Below are 25358 nucleotides of genomic sequence, written 5' to 3'. Positions count from 1 at the left end.
TGAGATTAAATTTCCCACCAGCCTGGAAGTTGGGGGCTCCCAGTAGGAGTTATGCTTGATTTAAAGGAAGTGTGTGCAACCTAATTTAAGCTTCTTATGCTTCACACTTTATATTATGGGCATCTGCATACTCATTTGTCTAGCTCTTTCTTCCCCTTAGCCTGCAATCTCCACGAAGAGCAGGGGCCTCATGCGGGTTCCCCATGTTATGTCCGGTGCCCTGCACATACTCGCATTAAAATGTGCAGGAATCTCCCTGAGCATGGTGGTCTCGGCAGAAGCTGGAAGGGGGCGCTTTTGGAACAAGTTAGGATTTCGAGAAGACAAGTTGTGGACTGAGGTGGCGGGGGGATGAGTTTTCTGGGAGAAAGGCTGTAAAGGAAAGGGGAATGGGCCGGTCGAGGCGCCAAGGGGTCCTTGGCGAGTCAAAGCGCAGCCGGGGAGCGGGCGCGAAGTGACGCAGCGCGGTTTGGCCGCTGTGGGGCGCCGTAGCCCGCGCCGTTGCCAGGGGAACGGGCCCGGCGGCGGCCCAGGCCCAGCCCGCCTCGGCCCGGCCCGGCTGCAGAGCCAGCCCGCTGGAGCCCGAGCCCGAGGACTCGCCGGCCTAGTCTCCGCCGCGCAGCCCGGGATGGGGCTCCGCTCCGGGGTGCGCCGCCGCCCGGCCCCGGGGTCCGTCCCGGCCGCGAGGGTGTGAAGCGCGGCCGCCCCGGGGAGGGGGCACCGCCAGGCGCGAGGGCTGAACCGCTGGGTGACCTTGGCAGGGCCGACCTGGCTCGGCCGCCACGACGCGCAGGTGAGGGGCTCCCGCCGCGGTTCTCACCTCGAAGCCCGGCCTGAGCCGCCGGGTTGCGGCTGCCGCCCCCCAGCCGGGTTCCGCGCTCGCCTCAGCCAGGAGCCCGCGGCCCAGGGATCCGTCGGAGCGCGGGACTTCCTTCTGTCACTGACCAGGTTCACAGATCCGCACTGAGAGCCTACTGTGTGCCAGGGGCGGACCACCGAGGGCCGGTCTCCAGACTCCACCGAGTGTTGGGGGGGGGGGGTGTGCAGGCGCCAGATCCGGGACTGAAGTGATTTGGGGGGGGGGGGGGGCGGAGAACTCTAGAGATGAGGCGGAGGGAGGTGGCCAGGGAGGGTCGCTGTCGAAGGTGACTCTGAAGCTGAGACCTGAAGGTTGAAAAGGAGCCAGCATTGTGAGCAGGGGAGGGGTGCTTTGGAAGCGGGAAAAGCACATGCAAAGGTCTGCAGTCAGCCAAGTTACAATTAAGGAACAGCATGGGCGAGGGAACCTTGAAGGATGCGGTGGGAGTTTCAACTTTTTTCTAGGAGGAGGAGGAGGGAACGGTTGAAGCGTTTTGATGCAGTTTCCAGTTTTGAAAAGGAGGCCTCACCCTGGTTGCTGCGGGCAGCGGGCAGCGTGGTGGTAACAGGGCACACCAGGAAGTCCACTGAGGGCCATCCTAGCTCCGCCAGCCCAACCGGGCCTCTTAGATGAACGTAGTCTGCTTGAGCCTCAGTGCCCTCATCTGTGGAAGGGGGATGCTGTTCTGCATGCCGTTTATAAGAGAGAAAGTGAGGGGCCAGCTGCCTCTGAGACCAATGACTGGAGAGGTCTATGAGAACAGTTTGAAATGATGGGGCCTAACTCAAGAGAGTTGTGAGAGCTTAATAAGCGTATTTCATCAAAGCACTAAAGCAGTGCTTGGCACAGAAGCAGTGCCCTCTAAATGGTAGTGGTGGTTATTGTAATTAAAACACTGCAGGGGATCAGTGATGGAGGCTTGGATTAGGGTGATGGCAGCAGAGATGCTAAGGAGTGGGTTAAGTTCCCTTATTGAAGGAGAGCTAAGTTTAGAAATGAGTGAAGGGTGGTCCCTGCTTTTGTGGAACTGGTGGTTCACTGTGGGAGACGGGTTTTTATAAACAGATAATCTTCATGAGATGGAATAAAGGCAACACTGGTGCTTAATTAGCCAGTTTTTCTTTTGTTTTTCTTACTTTGTTCTGTCACAACTTTGTTCTTAATGACCATTTCTTGGTGGGTGTTCCTCGAGGCTTGCTCCTACAATCATGTGAATTGATTCCTGGTTAAAATCAACAACCCTTGCCTCCCCTCACTGGCCTTGTTTCTGCTTCATGTTAGTCCCTCCTTCTTGTCCCCTTTCCTTGGCTTAATTTGAATCCCAGTTTGCAGCAGTTGCTTCAGGAGGAGAATGACACAGAAAATGTTTGCAGACCACATCAACTCAGGAATGACTGAGTTTTCAAGCTTTTTAAGAATTCTTTTTTTTTTTTTTTATCTTTATTGATTTCAGAGGGAGGAAAGGAGAGAGAGAGAGAGGGAGAGAGAAACATCAATGATGAGAGAGTCATTGATCGGCTGCCTCCTGCACGCCCCTGACTGGGGATCGAGCCCGAAACCTGGGCATGTGCCCTGGCCAGGAATCAAACCCTGATCTCCTGGATCCTAGGTCGATGCTCAACCGCTGAGCCACGCCCAGCAAGGCAGTTTTCAAGCTTTTGTTGTCCTAGTATCAGACCTCTGCGTGTTGTTTATGTGAGGAGCCCAGCCTCATCGGAGACCAAGGACTGGAGAGGTCTATGAAAATGGCTTAAAGTTCCAGTTTATTTTCTGGGAGTTGTTGGGATGTGCATCTCTTAGTCAAACTATAGGCACTTCCCAGAATTTTAAGGCCAGAGACTTCTCTGGTACCTGTGGGGAATTTTAATAAACAAAGAACTTGCCCCTAAAAGTTATTTTTAAAGACTTTTTATGCTGTAATACAGTGCTCACCATGCACCCCTTTAGGTGGTTAAATTGGGCATCTGTTAATCTTGGTGAAAATTATTTTCAAAGCAGATCCTGGGAGGAAAAACAGATAACTTATTTGGAACTATCCATAGAAAATCACTCCCGTGGCAACCATAAGTCCTCTAGCCAAAATAAAAGATGGTTGGGAGCAAAACCTTCCTGTGGCGTGTGCCTTCGTTTGGGTTCAGGAGTCATGAGGAGCTGAGCTGGCCCTTGGCCAAGGACTGGAACAAGGTCCTGCCCAGCAACTTCTCTGTTCTGCTGTTGGGTTGTCTGATTCTGGCTTGGACAAGACCCCCAACAGCAAGTAGGGAGCTCTTTGGCTCTTCCTCAGAGCTTTGCAGCTGAATGAGTCAGAACTGCTCTTGATACTGAGAAAACATTGAACTAAAACCAAGCACTTTTATTGCACTGTTGTCAGGCAGGAGCTCCTTGTTTGCCTGGTGTGGTACAGGGATCCTGATCACATGAGCATGTTTGGTCCACATGGCAGCCTAGTGGGGCCCAGAGGGCAAGAGGTGACACCGCACAATTATTTATTATTTGACAATTGTTTTTTCAAAAGCAGTGCATTTACATGGTAAAAAATAAAAGTAAAAAAATTCCAACAGTACCAAGGAGTATACAGTAAAAGCAAATCTCTGTCTCAGACCCAGCCACTAGACCTCCTTCCCAAAGGCTGCCCCTGCCCCTATGTTTGCTTTCTTATATTTCTTTCCAGAGAGAACTTGTGCATATGGGAACACAGATGTCTGTCCAGTGCCTATTGTTTTGCTCACATGGTAGCACTCTCTATGGCCATCGCACATCTTGCTTTTCCACTTACCTGTCATTTCCTCCCTTCCTTGTTTTTGATGTTGAATAGCATTCCATTGTGTGGATGTGCCACAGTTTGTTTATATTGCTTTTGTCCTCTATTATCACAAACAAGACTGCGTGTATCTTTGTGTACTCTGTGAGAATATATATAAGATAAATACCTAGAAATGAAATGTAGGCCTAAGGGTATATGTGTTCTGAAGTTTGGCAGATGTTGCCAAATTGCCTTCCAGCTAATTTTTTTGAAAAGTGAGGGAAGGAAAGATTCAGAGAGGTGGCTTTATGAAATCTGCACCCCCTACCCTGTTTTCTCAATCTGTGAGCAGCAGTGCAGGAACCAGAACCAGGCTGTCTCTGGGCCTAACCCTTGTCCCTTGCTCCAACCCACTTTTCCCTGTTGGTGGCTCAGGTCTCTGGGCCCTCCAAGCCTTTTGCTTCTTTCCTGAAATCCTCAACCATCTTGCAGGAATCCAGGAATGCCCTCTCCTGGGCTGGTACTTTCCCCCTCAGTTTGATTCTTTGGACAATGCCATGCATGTATGAATCTCAGAATCACATTTCTAAATTTTTTTTTTGTAGGAGCAGAGGTGGGCAAGAGGGACGTGGATCAGTCATGCAACTCTTCTACAGTTGCATGTTCTACAGTTCTTATAATGAGAACTTGAAATGTTAAGATTTCCCTCATTTAAATAAATTGAGGCAGCCTAACCCTATTTGGAAAATGCTATTTTAGGCTTTTAGCAAGTGAATGTAACATGAACAGATTATTGTCATCCTGGAAATGGGCTTCACCTTGATGGGACAAGAGAGGGGCCTGGCTCATCTTAGAAGCCAGGTGGATCCCTAGCTTACCAAGGTGGCAGCTGCCTTTGCCTCTGACATTCCATGGGGCCTCTTCCCTCTTGTCTTCCCTCTGCCTCTGCCAGCTTTACTCTGTGGTTTGCTCTGTGGCAGCAGAAGGTACATGCAGAATCTTTTATAAAGGCCTACATATCTCTCAGCCCACCAAAGCAGCATCTGGGGCATTCGGTGGGCAGGGGGAGCTTGTGGGCTTGACCTCCACCTCCCAACCATCTCCTCCCAAAGCACAGGGAGACTAGGCTGCTGTGGTGTCACTGCCCCCCAAACCCTTTTCCCTCTTGCTCATGCTCACTTCCCCATTGTGACTAGAAAGTTTTCCAAAACTCTTACCACCTTTCTGTCACTCTCCTGCTTTAAACTTCCTGTGACTCCCTGTGGCTCTTCCAACCCAAGCTTCCTCACCTCGCCCCCTGTGACCTAACCCTGCAACTCCTCTCACTTACTCTCTCTCTGTGTACCCTGCCTGCTCCACTCCTGCCCCCACCCATCCACCCTATGTTCTGTCACACTGAATGGATGGCCCTTGCAAGGCTGCCAAAATACTCATTCACCCATTGCCCTGATGTCTGTCTGGACCCCCAGAAAGCAAGGCCCTGAGGACAGGAGCCTGGTCTCATCTGTGTTTACATCAGAGCAGAGCCATGGATCTTTCTATCTGGTTTCCTAGAGAAGTGCTGAGATGGGAGGAATGGCCAGCGAAGTCCCTAGGTATGGTGACAGTGCTTGGCCCCATCAATGCTTGAGGCCCATCTTGGATTCTCTCTGACCTCCCAGTCTTTTTAAAACTGAGGATATGTTTGATTTTTTTTTTTTTTTTAGAGAGGGAGGAAGGGAGATAGAGAGAGAGAGAAAAATATCAATGTGAGAAACATCGATTGGTTGCCTCCCATAGGAGCCCCAACCGGGGATTGGACTCGCAACCTAGGTATGTGCCCTGACTGGGAATCGAACCTGCAACCTTTCTGTGTATGGGATGACACTCCAACTAACTGAGTCACCCATCCAGGGCCCTCCCAATCTTTTTAATCAAAATCTTTTAGGCCAAAGGAATTTGTGGTCAACTCTGCAAGGGAAAATGTCATCAGTTAAGAGCTGATGCCTTGCGGCAAATGGCAGTTCTCACGGCCAGCTCAGGAATCTACTCTAGAGTGCTGCCACTGCTGCAAGGGACCAAGACCTAACAGCACTGCCCCCTCATTCATGGTCTCATCAGTGGTACTCTCTGGGCCAAGGATACCCTGGTTTGGAGTCAGATCCACCCCAAATGCTTTTGTATAGGCTTCTGGCCTCAGATGGTGACTCCTATCTCAGGTATCTGGGCTGCACCAGGGCTAGGGGTGCCTGTGGCTACTGCTAGCCCACTGCAGCAGCAGGGACATGTAAGCCATGTGCTTCTGCTGCTTTCTTTAGAAGGTCCCTCAAGGTGTAGGACTGTTAAGGTGTGAGGATGGCAAATGGAAAGCCAGGACTTAGGGATCCCAATTCATGGGTTCCCTTCAAAGTCATTGCCCTGGTAATGATGTCACTGGAGAAGCAATCTGCCCCCTACCCTGAGCAGAACCACCCAGCTGAACTATATTCACAGGGCTTGACCTGGTGACCTTTGACTATTTCAAAAAATCAAGGACAAACATTTGCTACCTCGGGGACATCCAAAATAAAGTGATGCCAGCTTTTTGTTTTGTTTTTAATCCTCACCTGAGGATATTTTTTCCATTGTTTGTTTGTTTTTTGAAAGTGGAAGGGAGGGAGGGAGGGAGGGAGAGAGAGAAACATTGATGTGAGAGAGACACATCTATTGGTTGCCTCCTGCATGAGCCTTAACTGGGGCTGGGGATTGAGCCTGCAACCCAAGTACATGCCCTTGACCAGGAATCAAACCCAAGACCCTTTGGTGCATGGGCAGGTGCTCTAACCACTGACTAGGGTGTGATGCCAGCTTTTCAGTCACCTTTGTCACCTTAGAATGAAGGTGAGAAGGTTAGAATGGCGATTCAGTGGCCCAACTCTATGACACTGTGTTCCGAGGGACCACTGGCATAAGAAAGCAACTTCAGCCAGCCCCACTACTTTGGACATAAGCTTCATAGAGAATATCAGATGCAGTAGCTTCAGTCTGGAGAGATGAGAACAACCTACCCAGAGGACTATTTTAAGGGCAATTATGACATCTACCATTTAGGGAGCAGTTATGTGTCAGGCTTTACCCGCAATGCCACTGAACTATCCACAACACTAGGTAGGCAACCCTGACTGTGTTTTTCAGATGAAACTCAGCCCACTCAGAGCCAGGACTTGAACCTGCATCTGTTTCCTCCAAAGCTGGGGCTGTTTTCTCATGTTTTGCTGCTGCTTATTGAAGACAAAGCAAATGACCAAAGGATTCCAATTGAGTCCCTGAAAGAAAACCAAGATCACTTCATTTAGCTTTGAGATGAGGCTACTCAGAAGTCGCTTCAGATATGCCAGGCTTGGCTTTCAGGAGGCTCAGCCTCGGGCAGGATGAAGGGCAGAGTGGCTAAGAGTGAATGCTCAGCAGTCAGGGTAGTGGCCAGTGGGCAGAGGGCGCTGGGGCCACTGTAGGGGCCCACAGTGTCTGTGCGGAACAGGGAGCTGTGGGCGTGTGGTGGCTGTGCTAACTGAAGGTGGGGCAGAGCGAGCCAGATGGCTTTGGGTGGACCAGGGTTCCACACCATTTATCGTGCCCACATTTCCTTTTATTTCAGATGTTCTCAAGTCCGCAAACATTTTACTGAATACCTTCTATGTTCAAGGTATGTTCTGGGTATTGGGGCAGGGGGTGTGGGGAACAGAGGTGAATGAATCACAGCACATTTACTGCCCTTAGGAGAAGCTGGAGTGACAGGGCAGATGGATATGGGGATGACAGAGTGTTCCAAATGGCAGCGACTTGCCCAGTAAAGACTGAGCATGAGGCCCCCGACTCCACTTGGGGTACCCCTGGCTGAGGAGATGCTTTCAGTGGGCTCTAAAGGTCAAGTAACATTTTGTTGGGCTGAGAATGAGGAAGGCCCACCGGCATGGACTCCTGAGAGTCCAGCTGCCAGGGTTTTGTCTCCAGCTAGGCTAGGCCTTCCCACCAAGAACTCCAAGTTGGCCTGTCTCCCCAAGTATGGTGCTGCCTGTCCAGGCTCTATTTCTACCTCAGGCCTGGAAGATGCTAGAGTGGGGCTCTTCTTCCTGTAATGACAGGCCCACTGTCTGCCCTGCATGTAACTTTGGCCACTAAGCCAGCTCTTGGGCCTAAGGATGGCAGGGTGGGGGCGTGCTGCCCTCTGGTGGCAGGCTCTGGCCAAGTCCTGGCCTTCCCTGAACTCCCTCAGGTCAGCCCACCTTTCTGTTCTCAGTGCACCAGGCCCAGATTTTAGTTAGAGAAACATGGTCATTTCTTCTGCTGGAGGGAACCAGGGAGGAATCCTCTCCTCTCTCTCACGTGCTGACTCCTCCCCAGCCAAGAAGCTTCAGAGAGCCCTTCTGAGGCCCAGGGGAGACTGCTCAAGATCCCCCCAGTCCTAAGGGAATTACATGCTTGTCTAGGAGCAGAGGCCAGATACCCCTTCTGGACAACTCCGCTCCCTGTTTCCCTTAACAAACAGTAAGGGGCCCCTCTCTGACACTTTCATTTGGGCCATAGGACAGAGGTGACTAATCGTAACAGAATCAGCATGTGTTCTCATCGGTCTGGCCCCAGCCTGATATTGTTCCCAGATGAGAGCATGTCTTATTGGTTTTAACTTTGATGGCTGTGGAGACAGAACATTTTGAGTAACAGGCAGCCACACTGTGTCCTGAATAAACCCTGGACCCTCCTACCTTGTACTGGCCAGGGCCAGTCTTGCAGCTCTGGGGCTGTGAGACCAGCACTCCACTTCTGCCCTCCCCCACTGCCCGACCTCATCATGCTAGGGCACGGGTTCCCCTGCAGAGTAGCTGGGAGGTGGCTTCACACTCCAGCCTGCTTCCCCCCTGCTGAAAGCTGGCTGCACCCATGGGCTCTGGGCTCCAGCCCGGGCCTCCTCAGGCTCATGCTTTCTCTACTCTCTCCCCCTCTGGAGATGAACATCTGCAACAAGCCCTCCAACAAGACAGCCCCTGAGAAGAGTGTGTGGACAGCGCCGGCACAGGCCAGCAGACCCTCCCCAGAGCTGCAGGGCCAGCGGTCCCGCCGGAATGGGTGGAGCTGGCCCCCTCACCCGCTCCAGATTGTGGCCTGGCTGCTCTACCTCTTCTTCGCTGTGATCGGCTTTGGAATCCTTGTTCCCCTCCTGCCTCACCAATGGGTGCCCGCTGGCTATGCTGTATCCTTGGGAAAATGTAGGGCTGGTGCATGGAATTGTGGGGGCAGTAGATGGAAGACGTGGCAGAGGCCTGAAGCTGGGCTCCAGAGCCTCAGAGAGCACAGGCAGACCCCGTCTCTTCCCTGGCCTCCAACCTCCATCTGACCCCTCTGCCTGATGCAGTGAGGCAACAGACCTAAAGTACCTTGGAGCATTTAAAGCCCCATACAGAAGGGAACCTCATCAACCAGCACACCGCTTGAAAGCTCTCTTTAAGCTAATTGTGTCCAGAGCTCAATAAGGGATAAATTAGAGAGTAATTATTCCATTTATGAAAGAATTTTTCAGTTTCCACAGAGAGTCATGGTAGAATTCTTTTTACATTGTAAGTTTCCTGATACATTTAAAGTGTGGTTTTATTTTGGACAGATTATTATGCTGTTCTCAGGACTGCTTAGGAGCTCATTGATTTTGTAAATCATGCCCTTTTAGGGTGAGGTTGAATTGACAAGAGGAGGGCTAAAGATGCCTTGGAGGCCCCTGGGAACAGTGAGAAACATGAACTTGCATGAGCCTAGTGGTGTGACTGCCCCAGCTCTGGCCACAACCCCCAGGAACAGAGAACGTGGCTGCAAGGCTGAGAGATTGGAGTGCAGCAGGTGGCCATGTGCTTCTGTCCAGAGGGAGCCATGCGAGTGTGCCTGGAATGTGTTTCATGGAAATGATTCCTTAGGTTTCCCAGGGAGGAGGGTTAAGGTGAGCTAAAGGAGGTTAGCAGGGATGAACTTGATGCCTCAGACAGAGAGTCAACAGCAGAGCTTGGTCCCAGCTCAGCCCCTTTAGGGCTACATAAGGCTGAGCAACTGCTGCCAGCTCTCCAGGTCTCAGCCTCCCCCTCTGTCTGACAGGAAGAGTCCTGCCTGCTTTCCAGGGTGGGGACAGGGAGTATGCAGAGATGTGTGTCTGAGCACCAGAATGCGTGAGCCATAAGTGTGAGCATGCTCTTGGGAAATGAGAGCCTTGGGCTGGTGAGTGACAAGGCCAAGTGTGTGGAGAAGGACTCTAGAGAAGTTGCCACCCTCAGACACTGGCAGTATCATTGGGGGGCTTCCTGGTTCACTAGGCCCCCAGGCCTAGTCAACTCTGTAAGTGGGAAACTGGCCTTTCCCAGAGGTGACCAACAGGCCTTAGGGCTATTAACTAGAAGGCTTCTTGGTAATTCCTCTCCTGATCTGGAATGGGCACATCCCTCACTCAGGCTTACCTGGGTTTCTGCCATGTGGTTTGGAGTGAGTGCAGTCAGAACAAATATCAGTAAACAAGAGTAACTGTCACTTATTAAGCACATATATGTCCCAGGCCCTGTGCCAACCCCTGTACATGGATTATCTTACCTGATCCTCATAATAATTTGAAGGTATTCCTCCCACTTTACTAAGAAATTGGGACTCAGAAAGGATAAGTGACTTCCTGAGCTCACACAGCTCGTACTTAGTGAGGCCAACAGAGCTGCTCAGACACCCCAACTCTGAGGCACTGGCATGGTGTGAGAGTTCTGTCCTCTCCACACTTATTGCTTTGGGCAATGTGGAGGCTCACAGAGCCACCAGGTCTGGCACCCTATTTCCAGGTCTGGATTGTTCTCCTTCCTTCCATCGAAGCCACCTTCCTTCTGCAGGCTCCCTCAGGACCCTGAGGGATGAGGTAGGATAATAATGTGTCCCAAATACCCACTTTGGGCCTGGATCTAGCTGGGACCTAGGGTTGCAACGATTAGCAAGACAGGGGCCAGCCCCGGGGTACCCAGCCTCCAGCTGAAGGAAAGCCCTGTAGACTGGAGATGACCCCGTGCTAAGTATGGGGTAGGGACTCATCCAGCATACCGTGGATGCAGGAGATGGGCCATGAGACCAACGTCACCACAGGCCCAGACGCCCACCTGCTGCTCACTGCTCCCTCCTTTACCAGTACCTAACCTACCTGTCCAGTTGCACTAGTCTCCGCCCTTTTTCTTCATCACCCTGTGTCCTGTCAGTCATCAAGTCCTGTTGATTTTATCTCCTAAATATCTATCAAATCACCCTCTTTCCCCCCGCTGCCATCCGAGTCTGTTATCTAGAGGACAATTTCATTGTCAGACGGTCTCCCCACACACGCTCTCACTCCTGCCAGCTCATCTGTGTTCCTGCAGCCATAGTGCCCTTTCAAAAAACAAATATGATAAAGTTGTTCCCCAGCTAAATACCCTCTAATGGCGCCCTCCTGCCTTAAGGAGTGAGGTTCAAGATGCTCAGGGCTCCCTGTGCTCTGCCTGCTGCACGTCTCCCCAGCCTCTTGTTATATTATTATTTGTTGTTCTCTGTTGTGTCACTGGTCTCTACCTGGAAGCCCCTGGCCTCTCTCTCCACCCTAACACCCAGCTTAGTCAGAAGTCAGGAACTGACAGCCCATGAACGAGTTTGGTCTATAGGTTTTCATTTTTATTTTCTTAAAGTATGTTTTTATTGATTTCAGAGAGAGGAAGGGAGAAGGAGAGAGAGCTAGAAACATCAATGATGAGAGTCATTGATCGGCTGCCTCCTGCACGCCCCCTGCTGGGGATAAAGCCTGCAACCTGGGCATGTTCCCTGACCGGGAATCAAACCGCGATCTCCTGGATCCTAGGTCCATGCTCAGCCGCTGAGCCATGCCAGCCAGGCTATTTTTTATTTTTAAATCCTCACCGGAGGAATCTTTAGAGCAAGTGGAAAGGAGGGAGAGAGACAAAGAGAGAAACATCAGTGTAAGAGAGACATCGATAGGTTGCCTCCCACACGTGCCCCGACCAACTGGGGCAGAGGAAGGAGCCTGCAACGGAGGTTTTGCCCTTGACGGGAATCGAACCCACAGCCCTTCAGTCTGCTGGCTGATGCTCTAACCACGGATCCAAACCAGCTAGGGCCAGCTTTTTTTTTTTTTTCAATTGAGGGGTAATTAGCATACAAAATCTTAAGTGTTCCATCAGCAGGTGGGTATTAAAAAATAATTTATTTCCTTGTCAACATTTAAAAAAAATGAGAGACCGCACATAAAAATCCAGATTTCTGGTTCCTTTTGAAAAGCCTGAATTTGGTGACATGAGCCCTCATTCCTGTTTTGTTTTTTTTGCCCTCGTTCTTGCAGGGCAGCCATGAGCTGAGCTGGAGCCAGCCCTCTGGTTGGGACTCGGCTTGCTCGTAGTAACCAGCCAGGCCCCCTTTCCTTCTTACATTACCTGCTGGGCCCCTGTTACCTGTTCCTCTTCAAGCCTCAGCTGAGGTGGTACTTTCTCAGGAGAGCTTTCTGGATCCTGCAGGCCAGTTGAGGTCACACAAACTCACATAGTCCCATGAACTTTTTTCATTGTAATCACTCTTTATCTGATTAACATTTCTGTTTCCCACCAGACCGTAGGCTCCTTGGGGCTAGGGGCCACGTCTGTCTTGCTCCCGCCATACTCCTCAGTGCCTGGCACAGAGAAAGACCTCAGATAACAGCTGAATGAATGAACCAGGGTGTGGGGGTGGGAGAAGAGTTGGGGCAGGCAGGAAACGAAATGTCTGCCCACATTCAGCGTGTCTGAAGAGAGGCTGGAATGGTGAGGAGTAGTGGTTGGTGACACCAGAGAGGTTTGAGAGGAACCAGAGCATAAGGGGCCCCAGCACTGAGCTGAAGAGGAAACTCTAGCTTGAGGGTCCACTGAAAGCCAGTGTGGGAGTATAAGCAAATGAGGCTTTAAGCTCACTTTGAGACCAAGCAAAGGGCAGACTCAAGGGGACCCAGAGAGGAGGCACAGAATCGGGAGACTATGGAATAACCCAGGCAAGAGGCAAAGGCCTGACGGACAGCCAAGGCCATAGAGGGTCATGGGATTGTCTCTTTCAACTATGGTACAGCACGTTAGGGCGGAGCCTGGCTCAGGCAGGCGTGTAGGGAAATTTGGCTGCTGGGAGAAGGAGGAAGGGAGGAAAGGAGGTTGGATAGCTGATGGATGGAAGATAAACGATGGAGGGATGATGTCTGCCTGGCCAGCAAGAGGGTGGATGAATGGAGGGTAGATAGCTGCCTGCATGGGATCTTTTAGTGAATTTTTACACATTTAGGCTTTGCAGCAAGTTGTCAGCATACTCATTTGGTCCAATCACCTGGAAGAGCTGTTTCAGCTTCAGGAATTAGATATGTTGTCTCTGGTCAGGACATCTTAGATGCTCAGCCTCAGAGTTCCAAGTACCGGGACTCCAGGTCAGAAAGGTGGCGGGTGTATGAGGCCCCATCTGCAAGTGATTCTCCATCTGGCTCAGCTACTGAGGGAGGGTTGCTTTTTCCCCTCTCAGAGAAGACTTCCTGTGAAAGCAAGACGAACTAGCTTAGAACTTATATTTTGGGTCCCTCTACCTTAGAGGATGGTGTCTTTCAAACTCACTTCACCATTTAGAATCTGAAACCAGATCAGAATTGGAGGTCAGACCAACCAGGGCCTGTGTCAGGCTTGGAACAGTGAGGCCACAGCCCTGTTTTTGGGCCCCTCGGCCGCAGCAGGCAGTGCTGGCTTGTGAGCTCTGTTACCAGATGGCTGCTCCCCTCTTCCATCTGGGGCTGGGTACACTGGAGGTCTGACAAGGAAGTTCTTGGGACCTGGCACAGGCTAAGAGTCTGTACAGGAAGTCGCATGGAGGTGGGAACAGTTCTCTGGCCACAAGAATCAGGGGTGGGGCTCTCAGCTGGCAGAATGTGGAGTGAGCCTTTAACCTGCTGGGCCAGTTCATGGGTGCCATCTTTGCTGGCCACCTCGTGGTGCACCTGACTGCAGTCTCCATCGATCCAGCAGATGCCAACGTGCGGGACAAGAGCTATTCAGGGCCTTTGCCCATCTTCAACCGCAGCCAACATGCACATGTCATTGAAGACCTGCACTGCAATTTGTGCGACGTGGATGTGTGAGTGCATGTGGCCTGCGGGTGTGTGTGGGCGATGAGTGAACCTGGAGAACTGTCAGTGGGAGCTCAAGGCAGAGAGGGGCATGCCTAGGGCTTTACAGTCATCCTGATAACACATGTGTCTTGCACAGTCAAGAATCTTGATGGAGTGACAGAGAATTGGGTGAAGGAGGAGGTGAGGAGAAGGTAATTGGAAACAGAAGATGAGGAATAGCATTTCCAACAGTAAAAGTAGGAAACATTTGGCACCACCACAAACCCACAAACATTTCTAATGGCTAACTCTACCACTCACCTCCCACTCCTATCTCACAAGCATTCCCAGCTAGGACAGGGAGGGGAGTTAACACTTGAGTGCTTACTGTGTGTCAAGTGCTTATGAACAACCACCCTGCAGGGTGGGCAGCATCTTTCTCCACAGAGGAGGAAGAGCCCAAAGCTCAGAAAGGCTGAGAGGCTTGCTGAGGTCATATGACTGTTGGGTAGCAGAGCCAGATTCACCACCAGCCTGTCTAGTCCCCGAGCGGGTACTGTTATTCTTATTTGCCCATGAGGACTTGGGGGCCCAGAGAGGCCAAGTGACTTGCTCCAGATCAGACTGCTAGTTGGGAGATGAGTTAGAATGTGCGGAGCCCACACCCCCTTGGCTGGTCCAGACCACCTCCCTAGACCCCTCCGCACCCTCCTAGAGCTTCCCAGTCTCCCAGCCTCAGGTGGAGGATTGGACATGGAGGTGTGGTCCAAGGCCAGCTCCACACTTCTAATCTGAAGACTCAGGCAGTCTGTTGGAAAGGGGTCTGCACACAGGACTGAGATAGAGTCCATGGCATTAAGGTGCTGAGGACTTTGGCATCAGACCATCCTTTCCTTCACTAGGCACCTGTCAATATGTTGTTCCTCAGTGGGTACCCTGGCAGTTGCTGCCCATTCCAGGGCTCTGTCTAGTTCTTGGGGAGGGCTCCCCACTCTCCCGCACTCCTTTGGGCTTCCGCAGTCCCTTTCCCGGGCTGGGAGACTCACATTCCTAATGTGGCCTCACCTCATCTGCGGTGAACTGCCCCGAGTTCACCCAGATGTTATCTTGCTCCTCTTCATTTGGTTCCCTCAGACAAGCTGAGGTTTTCTGGAAGAATGTCAGTATAATTCCCACAGACTGGCAGAGAAACAGGCATTCAAAAAATGGAGATGTCGGGAAGAGCAGTGCAGGTCCTGGGCCTGGCAGCCTTGCTATCTTCTGCTCCCTGGCCCCTCACCTGCTTTGTCTTCTGGTTTAGAGCAGGGGTCTTTGTTTGGAAAGGAAGCCCCATTTCTGTTTCACACCACCGTCAATCCGTGCACAGTCCTTGAGTAGAACAATGTAATACCCCCACCCCTCCTCCTGCGCCTTGGGTCCCCAGCTTTTCAGAAACGCTGCCTCCTCCGGGTGCCCCGCCCCGCAGTGCCGCCAGAGGGCGCCCGCGCTCCCCGGCGCCGAGCTCCGCGGTCCCGTGGAGGCGCCGGGTGGGTGACCGGCTGCCGGCCAGACGCTCCGGCCCCTCGGACTCCCGCTGCTCCAGCCAGGCCCTGAGGCGAGTGGAGGACCAGCGGGCCAACGGTGCTGTGCCCCCTCCCCTCCCGCAGGAGCGCTCGCTCCAAGCACTGCAGTGCCTGCAACAAGTGTGTGTGCGGCTTCGACCACCACTGCAAGTGGCTCAACAACTGTGTGGGAGAAAGGAACTACCGGTGAGAGCGGGCCCGGGCTGCGCCGGGTGCCTGGGGATGAGAGGGTCTGAATGTGTGAGTTGGGACATTGAGACTGCAGTGGGATGGGGAGGGGATGGGGCTACTGGGAGCTGGGTGCTGGTGTGCATCGTGTGTGCGCCTGATGGCTGTCTCCCGGGACTGCTGAGGGTAGGTTTGGGGTCTTCCCTCTGCTGGACCAGAAAAAAGTGGGATCTGAAGGGGTGGCCGCCCATCTTCACCTTTGCCCTACGCCTTTGACTTCATGAGAAGTTGGGGCTGTAGGATGGGAGGCCTTGCTCCCCATCCCAGCCATGGGTCCTTCTGAGCTCTGGGCCCTTACCCAGCTGGAGCACCTGGGTGCTGACAGCTGCCCACGGCTGGGCCCAGGCTCTTTCTACACAGTGTGGCATCTGCTTTACTCGGTGTCCTGCTCCTTGTGCTGGTGGCCACTTATGTCTTCGTGGAGTTCTTTGTCAATCCCATGCGGCTGCGTACCAACCACCACTTTGAAGGTCAGTCTGGACTCCAGGCCTGCTCCCATCCTTCAACCCTGGGCCTGTTCTGGTCACTGATCACAGCCCCAGCTAAGCACAGTCTGTCTGTGCCTTGCAGTCCTGAAGAATCACACAGAGGTGTGGTTCGTGTTCCTGCCTGCTGCCCCTGTGGAGACCCAGGCTCATGCTATCCTGGCCCTGGCTGCCCTACTCATCCTTCTGGGCCTGCTCTCCACAGCCCTGCTCGGCCACCTGCTCTGCTTCCACATTTATCTCAGTAAGTGCCCCCTTCCCTTACCTCTACACTTGCCTTGCAGGGGATGGGGGTTCCTAGGCTGCAGGGAGGTACCAATGGGGCTATAGAGCCCTGAAGCCATGCCCCTTCCTGCTGGCTTTTTTTTTTTTTTAAATATATCTTTATTGATTTCAGAGAGAGGAAAGGAGAGGGAGAGAGAGATAGAAACATCAATGATGAGAGAGTCACCGATCGGCCGCCTCCTGCATGTCCCCAACTGGGGACTGAGCCCGCAACCTGGGCATGTGCCCTGACCAGGAATCGAACCCCGATCTCCTGAATCCTAGGTCGATGCTCAACCACTGAGCCACACCTGGCCGGGCCCTGCCGGCTTTCTGTGGTGGCCTGGTCTCACTTCACGGCCTAGTGTATATGGGGACAGCCTGGGACTGGGTATACCCTCCCTCACTTTCTGAACTCCAGGGTGCCCTTTCTACTGCACTGAGCCCTCCCCTCTCCCCCTCAGTGTGGCACAAGCTCACCACCTATGAGTACATTGTGAAGCATCGTCCGCCACAGGAGGCAAAGGGAGCCCACAGGCAGCTCGAGTCATGTCCCCCCAAGATTCGGCCCATTCAGGTACAGAAGTGGCCCAGAGGGTTTACGGGGTGGGAGATGGGCTGGGTGTGAAGGGGTGGTAGACTGTGCAGATAGCAGCCAATGATGAGAAAGGGCAAAAGGAAGCAGGTTTGGAACAGCAGCTGGGGTAGAGTGCTGGGCAGCAGGGTGAAGCCAAGGCTGTACTGAGCACATGCCTGCTTCCTCAAGTGTGGACTTGGCATGAAGGAGCCCTGCATTACCCTGATCCTATGTATGCATCGGTCCAGGCTCCAAGCATGTGCTGAGGGAGGTCTGGAATGTAGGAGCCTAGAAGTGGGCATATTGGGACTGTGGGGGAAGAGAGAGGGACGGACCAGTGACTGAGGTGGTCATCAGTTGACTATGACCCTGAGCTTTTATACCCATTACTCTATTTAATCCTTAAAACGGCCCATGAGGCAGGTAATGTTGCCATATCCATGTTGCAGATGAGCATACTAAGGCCAAGAAAGGTTAAACAGAAGCTGGGTCTGAGAAGAGTTAAGGTCTCTACACTCTGAAGCAAGAACCCTCTAGGCCAGGCTAGGGCCTGGCCAGCCCAGCTGCTGACCAGCCTATCCCCATTCCCACGCCCCATGGCTTCCTGAGGTCAGCAGCTGGGGGGAGGGGGGATCCTCAGAACCCCCAGGGACTGGGAAGGCAGGGGGCCCAGGCAGGCCCTTGCTGGGAAGGCCGAGCCCTGGATCCCAAGTCCTCATGGCAACTGGACACAAACACAGGCTGGTGGGCGGGTTGGGAAAGGGCTTGAGACCCCGCCTCTCCTGTTCTCATTGCCAGGGGTGGGCCAGGCTGCCAGGTCTGGGGGAGTGCTGGCTGTTAGTAGAGAACTCCCTGCCACACTACTGTGTACCTGCCCTGGTGCTGGGCACTGATGCCATGTAAGCACAGTGGCAGCCATTCTGAGGAGTGGGTATTATCCCCACTCCCACTGCATAGAGGAGTCTGAGGCTCAAGCTGCACAGCAGTGCCCACTGAGGCAGGGCTGGCCCTGGGATGTCAGGGTCCAGGGCTCTGGGCCCTTGCCCTGTAGTCACTGCTGCCTAGGCTTTGGAGCCAGATGTGCCAGCAACAAGGACACTTAATATCATCTGCAAATGACCTGAGGGAGGCCTCCCCAGTGGGAGGAGGGTGTGCAGAAGAGAGAGCAGAGACTGAGTGGTGCCACAGTGCCATTCAGGAATGTGCAAATGTTGACGATCCCTTCAGGAGGACCCTAGGGACAGCTGTGGTGAGGGGAGGGGGGCACCCTGGTGACACCTTCAGATTTTCCCAGCTGGCTAGGGCCTAGCTCCTGTCCCATCCTGGCCCCTCAGGCTTCTGGGACCATCCTCTACTGCTGCCAGCTTCCTCTGCCCAACCCTTCTGGAGCCCAGGGACACCAGGGTAGGCTTTGCTCTTCTCTGCTTGCCCTGGAGGGGTGCTAGGTCCACAATAGGGAAGCCGAAAGATGTGGAGGGAGGATTGCCTTGAGGTCCCAGTCCTTGTGACTGGCCTCAGACCCCTTCCTCTTTCCCAGGGCTCTTCTGCTTAGGCTGGCACCCCGACACTCCTCCCCAGAGGGCCAGCCTGGGAAGAGGTTGGGCATGGGGCTTGCCAAGGTGCCAGTCTCTGTATTTGTGCAGCCAGCCTATGGCCGGCCAGCTAGGCTCTGTCCCCTAATCTGTCAGTGCCCCAGGCAGCCTACCCACCCCCACCCTGAGCAGGAATGCGGGAGGGGCCCCACTCTGGAGCCGTTGCCCCCAAACATAGGCTTGTTTTAGAGACCGCGTTTGCTGTTACATTGTCGTCTCTGCATTAGTCAGGACGCCTGGGTCTCCATGGAAACAGCTGTGGAGCAGGCGACAGCTGTCCTGGTGCCCTCCCCCCCGCCACCCCCCCGTGGGGCGGGGCTCCTCGTCCTGGCCTCGCCCCACATCCTTGGCACAAGGCCTTCCTGGGCTGGCTCTTCCCCTGGCTTTTGTTTCCTCACCTGCAGCCCTCATAGGCATAGCTGGAGCACGTCCTGCGTGCTGGGGTGCAGGCCTAGGCCACTCCTGCGACATCCTGACCTCAGTCCCCTTCACTTTCAGGGGCTGAGCTGCAACTCCCAGAGTTGCTGGTAGGATCAGCTACTAAACAAGACACAATTCACCCATAAGCCTGGTCCTGGATGGGGTGGTGATGCTGTTTTTTTCAGCCACCCATTTCCTTCCCTTTCAGATTAGGGGTGGGGAAAACGGAGCATTCCCCAGCAGACGAGATTAGGGTTGGTACTTTGAAGATTCAGCTCCACCAAAACCATGGAGCCATGCACACAACCTTGGCTGCCCACTTGGCCTGTGAACAGCTGGCTATCTAGTGCCTCAGCTGGGGAAAAAAAATCAGAGACTGGAGTCTGGGGAGGGACTAGGAGCAGGAGAGGATAGATCTGAGCACCTCTTGCCCACCACCCACCTTGTCCAGAGCAGCTCTAGAATGGATGCATTGGACTCATGAGACTGGGGGGCTTCCTGGAGGAAGCAGGTTTTGACTAGATGAAGTGAGGAGGTCCATGGGATTGGGGCAAGACCCAGAAATGGGTGTTTTAAGCCTTATCCTGCAAAGAGGTTTTCCAGGATAGCTAGGAAGCCTGGAGAACTGCAGACCTCCGCACCCAGAACCTCCACAGAGGTGTGTGGGGGGGTGTCCAGGACTAGGTGGGCTCAGGACCTAGAAGGCCCCAGGTCCACACCTGGCTGTCCAGCCTCCCTGACCCCTGCCTTCCCCAGGAGATGGAGTTCTACATGAGGACCTTCAGCCATGTACGCCCAGAGCCCCGTGGCCAGTCCAGGCCCTCAGCAGTGAGTGCCAAGTGAGTGTGATCCGGACATGTGCCAGCTGGGCATCTCCCATTGGCATGGCAGCGCCATCTAAGGTGGGAGAATGGGAGTAGACCAAGCCCGAGGCTAGGGCAGATCAATGCCCATCTATTGTCTGCTAGGAAGGGAGGCTTATATGAGGGTCTCCAACTGGGTGGGATTTGTGGGATCATCCGCATCCAGAGCTTACCCTCCCTCTTCCCCCTCAGTCTCTCCAGGTTCCCTGACACCAGAGGCCAAGTGGAGCCTCCACTGCCCTCCTCCCCAGAGACTCTGGCTCTGCCCCCCAGGATCCGACCCCAGGTAGGGGGTATTGTGCTGGGCCCCCTGCCCCGCTGGTGGTGGAGGGGATGGGAAAGAATCCTCTACCCTGCCTCGCTCCTCTGCCTCTTTGGCAATGAGAGACCTGGGGAAGGGGCACTCAGGCTCCCCGCTGTCTCTGCAGAAAAAGAGGAAGCCGGGTGAGGGCCCTTCCTGACTGGATCCTGCTCCGGGAACTCCGAGGGAAGGAAAGGTAGGGGCCCTAGCGAGTCGCAGACCCCAGTCTTACGTTTCCCTCCACCCCCGCAGGGCCCTGGGCCCCGGGCCACCGTCCCAGCTCGTCGTCGGATTCAGCGGGCGCTAGCCCGGTGCACGCCGCTGGCCCCGCAGGCGCCTACCCCTCGGCGTTAGCTGAGTCCATGGACGAGATCCCGGTGGCTCAGACGCGCCTGGGCAGCGCCGCTCTGGCCGCTCCCGGAGACAAGGGCCGAGAGCCGGGGCCGGAGCTGCAGGCGCGCGTGCCTGCCGTTTTCGTGAGCCCGAGCAGTGGCGTGCCCAGGGCGCAGGGCGGCCCAGACGCCGGCCTGGCTTAGCTGGGCCGAGAGGCAGGAGGGCTGAGGAGGAGCGGCTGGCCCGACTCTATGCAACACCCCACCCTCGCGGACCGAGTGCACTTTAGGAGCCCCTACGGCCGGCGGGATCGGCCCCCCTCCCCCACGACTCAGCAATACCCGCCCCACCGGCCGTGATGCTCCAATAAACTTTTTTATGCTTTTGCGGACTTACAGCATACTTTCTTAATAGCAAGGGCCACAGGCCCTCCTGGAGTTGGCCCACCGCCCGTCGGCCTAGGGGCAGAGGATGGGGTGGGCCTCCTTATAGTGGGTGGCCACCCAGATTGTCATATGGAGGTAAACGAGGACCCGAGGCGCTCAGGCACAGGGCTCCTGGTTAGGAAAGATCCTAGAAGGCTGCTTGGAGGGTTATTTTCCTTGGAGTTTTTACTTGGAGACATGAGGGGAAGAAGGCTTTGCCCTCTAGAGGCAGCAGCGGGAGCAGAGACCCGGGAGGTCCAGAAGCTTTTTCCTGGCGACCCGATGGCCTTTGGTGTACCAGGGTGCTGGGGCTGGGCACTCTTGATTCGCCCATTGTTCTCTCTCCCCAGTGATCCTGAGTTATGACCTGGGGATGCCACACGTTAATTGGCGAACCGTGGTCTTGAGCCAGCTGTAGACTCCACTGCCCACTGTCACTGAGGGAAGGGACCTCCCTCCTTCCTCTGCCCCTCCTTTCTCCCTCCCTGTTTTCCCCCCATCCGCCCTTCGGTTGCGGCACTGGGAAGTTGGATCTGTCATGGAGGCAGCGGCCTGCTTTGAACTTTGGCTGGAGCCCAGAATGGGGGGCTGCTTTCCCATTAGGGAGCCACCCGAGGACGTCGAGAACTGCAGAGGGCTGCCACCCGGGCCGCAAAGGCCGCCGAGATGCCCGGGAGCAAACGGAGGAGGCTGTCGCTGCAACTCCGCCCCTGCGTATCTCGGAGCGCCGATGGGGCGGGGTCCAGTGGGTGGAGCCAGCCTGACCTTGGTCACTCTCTCGCCGAGACAGCCCTGGGGGTGGGACTCACCGTCTCTATGGAGACCGAGAAACAGGGGATAATACAGCAGAGCCGCCCGGGCTGCAGTCCCGCCCCGGAGCCGGCAGGGAGCAGAGCTGCGGAGCCGCCCAGTCTCCCGCGTCGGTGGGTCCATTCTTGTGTCCTTCTGTCCATCGAACGCGCACTGCAGGAGCAGCCACGAGGTAGAAGTCGGTAGGAGACCCGGGTGCCGACCACCCTAATCAGTATCCTGCAGGATACGGAAGGGGGTGGGGGTGGGAGCGGCCTGGAAGGGGTCCCAACCCTGGAGGGTACTGAGCTGAGGACGCCAGCTGAGCAGCCCTGCCCTGGGCCCAATCGTTCCACCCCCACCCCCACCTCCTTGCTGGGCTGATTGATGACTCCAGCTGTCCCTGCGGGAGCAAGCTGGTGGCCCCAGTTCACAGGCGTGGCTGCTCCATCCATGGCCTGCAGACCCCCTGGGACTACATACAGCCTGTGACCTGGCTTTATGTGATAAGCCCCGAAATGACCAAGAATCCATCTTCCCACAGAAAGGAGTAAGCACTGACTGGATGCAGGATCCTGCCAGTCCCCTAGGACAAACATTCTGTGGCAGAAAAGCTCCCCTAGACTTTACCTTTCATGAACCAAGCATTGGGTCTCTGGTGGGAGGGTGCAGTGTGGAGAGGGGAGGCTACTGCCGTGTGGAATGGATCTGTGGACAGAGTTGCTGCAATGTAGCAGCTGTGGGTGCTCCCAGTCCCACAAACTGCAACTTAGGGATGGGCAGTGGCAGTGGAAGAGGGGGTAGCCAGGCAGAGGCCCAGGCCGTGGTCACTGGAGGCTCCAGTATAAAAGGCGGAGTTATAGGATGTTTTCTGAAGACATGACTGTGGTCAGGAGGCTGTAGTGGAGGTGGGTGTGCTTGGGACAGGGGGTCTCAACACGGGGGGTTGGGGGGTGTTCCAACATAGTACCTGGGAGTCTAGAAATGCAAATCTGTGGTGTGGACATGGGGGGTGGGCTTCAGTGCAGGGCCGAGACTGTGGCTAGAAGACTGTGGGTGTGCAACAAGGGGTGGTGGTGGTGGTATATGGGTGTGATTAGAGCTGAAGGTGTGTGAGAGGGTGAGTTATAAGGCTTTGGTTAGGGGTCTTGGAAGGGCTATGGGTGTGGTAGATGGAGGCGGCTGCAGTGCAGGGCTGAGGGTGTGGTCAGGGAGGAATCAGTACAGGGCTGTGTTAGGTTACACTGTGCAGCAGTGGGTGTGGTCAGAGGACTGCAGGGGGGCTGTAGGGGTATGGGGGGACCCTCCAATGCAGGGCTGAGGGTATAATCGGGGAAGTCTTCAGCACAGTGCTTAGTATATATATCAAGGGTGGATGCTGAGAGAATGGTCCAAGCCCTCAGTCTCAGGGCTGTGGGTGTGGTCTGAGGGGGGCACCTCAGAGCAGGGCTGTGGGTGTGGTGAGGGAGGTCTGAGTACCAGGTGAAGGGTGTAGTTAGGGGAAATAAGGCAGAAGGTGTGGAGGGCCAGGGCTGAGAACTACAGCTGTGAGAGTGTGGGCTGGTGTGGCAGTGCTCAGGGTGTGTCCAAGGAGCCACGAGGGAGGGCTGAAGATGTAGAGGAAGTATGCTCAGTGCAGGGTGTAGGTGTGAGGATCACAGGGCCAAGGCCACAGTCCCAGTTGCCAAAATGCCTCTAGGGGCTCATAACTCTACAACCCCTACCCTAGGCTAGCCCCCCAATCTCCTGCTCCTCCTAAACTCCATAGATTGGGAAGTTACAACCCCAATGGGTGGCAAGGGGCCAGGAAGCCATGGCTGTGCCCTAGGCCCTGGGAGTGCTGGTGTGCCCCACCCGTGGGCCCCTGTTCCCCAGCCCAGCCCAGCCCAGCCCAGCAGCATGGGGAGCTTCTCCCTGAGCCACTCTGACACCATCCTGCCCTTAGCAACATTCTCCAAGTAGCACCACCCTCCCTTAGCAACCGTCTCTAGGCTTCACAAACTGTGGCCAGGCCAGCCCCAGGCTCCCTTTCCCTTCATGTTTTTGTTTAACAGCAAATAGTAACAAGGTCCCGGCTGGGCCAGCTGCACCCCTGCCTAGGGCATGCACCCCTGCCTAGGGCATGCACCCCTGCCTGTGCTCTGGCTCCCTTCCCCACCTGGGCTGGGTCTTGCTGGGTCCTCATGACCCTGACAAAGACACTGTCCTGACTAAATACCTGCCCAACTAGCAGCCTAGCCTGGCCCTGACCCAGCTTGGCATGGAGCTCCCAGGGAGGGAGGCTTGCTCTGCCACCCTCACTTCCACCCAAGCAGGCCTTGTGCCAGGGCCAGACAAAGCCATGGTCCCAGCTGCTGCCCTCACAGTCTTTCTCGACAGTGCCACTCTGTTCCCAGCCTGGTGTAGCATCATGATTTCATCTCCTGAACTCCACTCCAAGCCAGGGCTGGCATTAACAACAGGACCTTTCCTCTTGGGGATCTTCCTCAGGGCTCAGGGCTCCAGGGAGACACTGAGTGCTGGCCCCTCTCCGCTGGCAGCTCCTGCTCCAGCTCTTGAGGGTATGTAGCCTAAGCGCCCCCAACTCAGACCTTGCAGGTTTTGAGGTAGTGGCAGTGATGCTCTGTGCTTTGGGGAGGGGAGGAATAGCTTGGCTTGGAAGTGACCAAGATGGGCCCCTATAGGGTGGCATGGCAGCGAGCACAGATGTGGCTGGGCTGGAGGAGAGCTTCCGCAAGTTTGCCATCCATGGTGACCCCAAGGCCAGTGGGCAAGAGATGAATGGCAAGAACTGGGCCAAGCTATGCAAGGACTGCAAGGTGACTGATGGAAAGACTGTAACAGGGACCGACGTCGACATCGTCTTCTCCAAAGTCAAGTGAGCTCCCAGGCAATCCCTGCTTCCAATGTTCCCAGAAGGTGGGGAACTGGGGGGCTGGCAGCAGGGAGGGACATTGAGAAGGGGAAATCTCATGGTGCCCACATACCTGGCAGGGGGAAGTCTGCTCGGGTCATCAACTATGAGGAGTTCAAGAAGGCCCTGGAAGAGCTGGCAACCAAGAGATTCAAGGGCAAGAGCAAGGAGGAGGCCTTTGATGCCATCTGCCAGTTGGTAGCAGGCAAGGAACCAGCCAATGTAGGAGTCACTGTAAGTGCCCTGCTGGTCTTAGGGAGACACTGAGGAGGGGTGGGGAATCTCAGCTGGGGGAGGGAAGGGCTGGGCTCCCTAACCAGGTGTTCCGGGGGAACTCTTTCCAAACAGAAAGCAAAAACAGGGGGTGCTGTGGAACGGCTGACCGACACCAGCAAGTACACGGGCTCCCACAAGGAGCGCTTCGATGAGAGCGGCAAGGGCAAGGGCATTGCTGGGCGGCAGGACATCCTGGATGACAGTGGCTATGTGAGTTCCTACAAGAATGCAGGCACCTATGATGCCAAGGTGAAGAAGTGAAGCCTGGGAAGGCCCCCCAAGCATGGCTGCTCCGGCCAGAGGCTCAGGCCTGAGCCTAAGGGGCACATGGAGCAAAAGAGCCCAGTTCCCCCCCCTGCTGGACCTACCATCCAGAGCTTCCTGCCAGCCCCATGGGGCCAGCCCACCAGGCCTCTAACCCAGACTGCTCTGTGTCCCCTTTCCCTTTCCTCCATTTCTGTCCCTCTGGGGAGAGTCTGTGCCTATAGCCTCACCACCCCAACCTAGCCCCGGGCATGGCTAACCCCTGACTGCTTGCCTCATATTTAAGCTGCTGCTCTGGCCAAGTGCCTAACTCTTACCCAGACCTCAATAAAGACACCTTTTGTATCAA

The 25358-nt window shown here is 54.8% G+C and overlaps 2 protein-coding genes across 11 annotated transcripts; both read left to right on the top strand.

Annotated features, from left to right (window-relative positions):
* Positions 1-497: 497 nt before the first annotated feature.
* On the top strand, positions 498-20737 carry ZDHHC1 (zDHHC palmitoyltransferase 1). Of its 4 annotated transcripts, none has more exons than XM_081119208.1 (12): positions 591-793; positions 7216-7263; positions 8566-8808; positions 13567-13742; positions 15363-15464; positions 15852-15976; positions 16077-16235; positions 16720-16832; positions 19601-19683; positions 19900-19993; positions 20136-20151; positions 20261-20725. In XM_081119208.1, exons 2-12 carry the CDS (start codon positions 7255-7257, stop codon positions 20542-20544), a joined length of 1404 nt encoding a protein of 467 aa, XP_080975334.1. In that variant the 5' UTR covers positions 591-793; positions 7216-7254; the 3' UTR covers positions 20545-20725. The 4 variants fall into 4 exon arrangements, with proteins under 4 accessions (XP_080975335.1, XP_080975336.1, XP_080975334.1 ...); XM_081119207.1 differs by having other exon boundaries at positions 704-793; positions 8532-8808; XM_081119209.1 differs by lacking the exon at positions 20136-20151 and having other exon boundaries at positions 498-793; positions 19900-20000; positions 20261-20737.
* TPPP3 (tubulin polymerization promoting protein family member 3) lies at positions 20136-25358 on the top strand. Of its 7 annotated transcripts, XM_081119219.1 has the most exons (6): positions 20136-20204; positions 21117-21758; positions 24046-24116; positions 24240-24433; positions 24550-24703; positions 24818-25358. In XM_081119219.1, the coding sequence occupies exons 4-6, from the start codon at positions 24246-24248 to the stop codon at positions 25004-25006; spliced, it is 531 nt and encodes a 176-aa protein (XP_080975345.1). In that variant the 5' UTR covers positions 20136-20204; positions 21117-21758; positions 24046-24116; positions 24240-24245; the 3' UTR covers positions 25007-25358. The 7 variants fall into 7 exon arrangements, with proteins under 7 accessions (XP_080975345.1, XP_080975346.1, XP_080975344.1 ...); XM_081119220.1 differs by lacking the exon at positions 20136-20204 and having other exon boundaries at positions 21117-22105; XM_081119218.1 differs by lacking the exon at positions 20136-20204 and having other exon boundaries at positions 21567-21748.

This window comes from Miniopterus schreibersii, assembly GCF_964146895.1.
Source record: "Miniopterus schreibersii genome assembly, chromosome: 18".
Classification (NCBI taxonomy): Eukaryota; Metazoa; Chordata; class Mammalia; order Chiroptera; family Miniopteridae; genus Miniopterus; species Miniopterus schreibersii.
The sequence above is the reverse complement of the archived record's forward strand: the minus strand, read 5'-3'. Positions and strand labels throughout refer to the sequence as shown.

Coding starts and splice junctions, on each gene's coding strand:
- TPPP3 (XM_081119219.1), top strand. CDS start 24,246: ATGGCAGCGAGCACAGATGTGGCTGGGCTGGAGGAGAGCTTCCGCAAG. Junction 24,434..24,549: donor ATCGTCTTCTCCAAAGTCAA/GTGAGCTCCCAG, acceptor CATACCTGGCAG/GGGGAAGTCTGCTCGGGTCA. Junction 24,704..24,817: donor CAGCCAATGTAGGAGTCACT/GTAAGTGCCCTG, acceptor CTTTCCAAACAG/AAAGCAAAAACAGGGGGTGC.
- ZDHHC1 (XM_081119207.1), top strand. CDS start 8,536: ATGCTTTCTCTACTCTCTCCCCCTCTGGAGATGAACATCTGCAACAAG. Junction 15,465..15,851: donor GTGGGAGAAAGGAACTACCG/GTGAGAGCGGGC, acceptor GGCTGGGCCCAG/GCTCTTTCTACACAGTGTGG. Junction 16,236..16,719: donor CTGCTTCCACATTTATCTCA/GTAAGTGCCCCC, acceptor TCTCCCCCTCAG/TGTGGCACAAGCTCACCACC.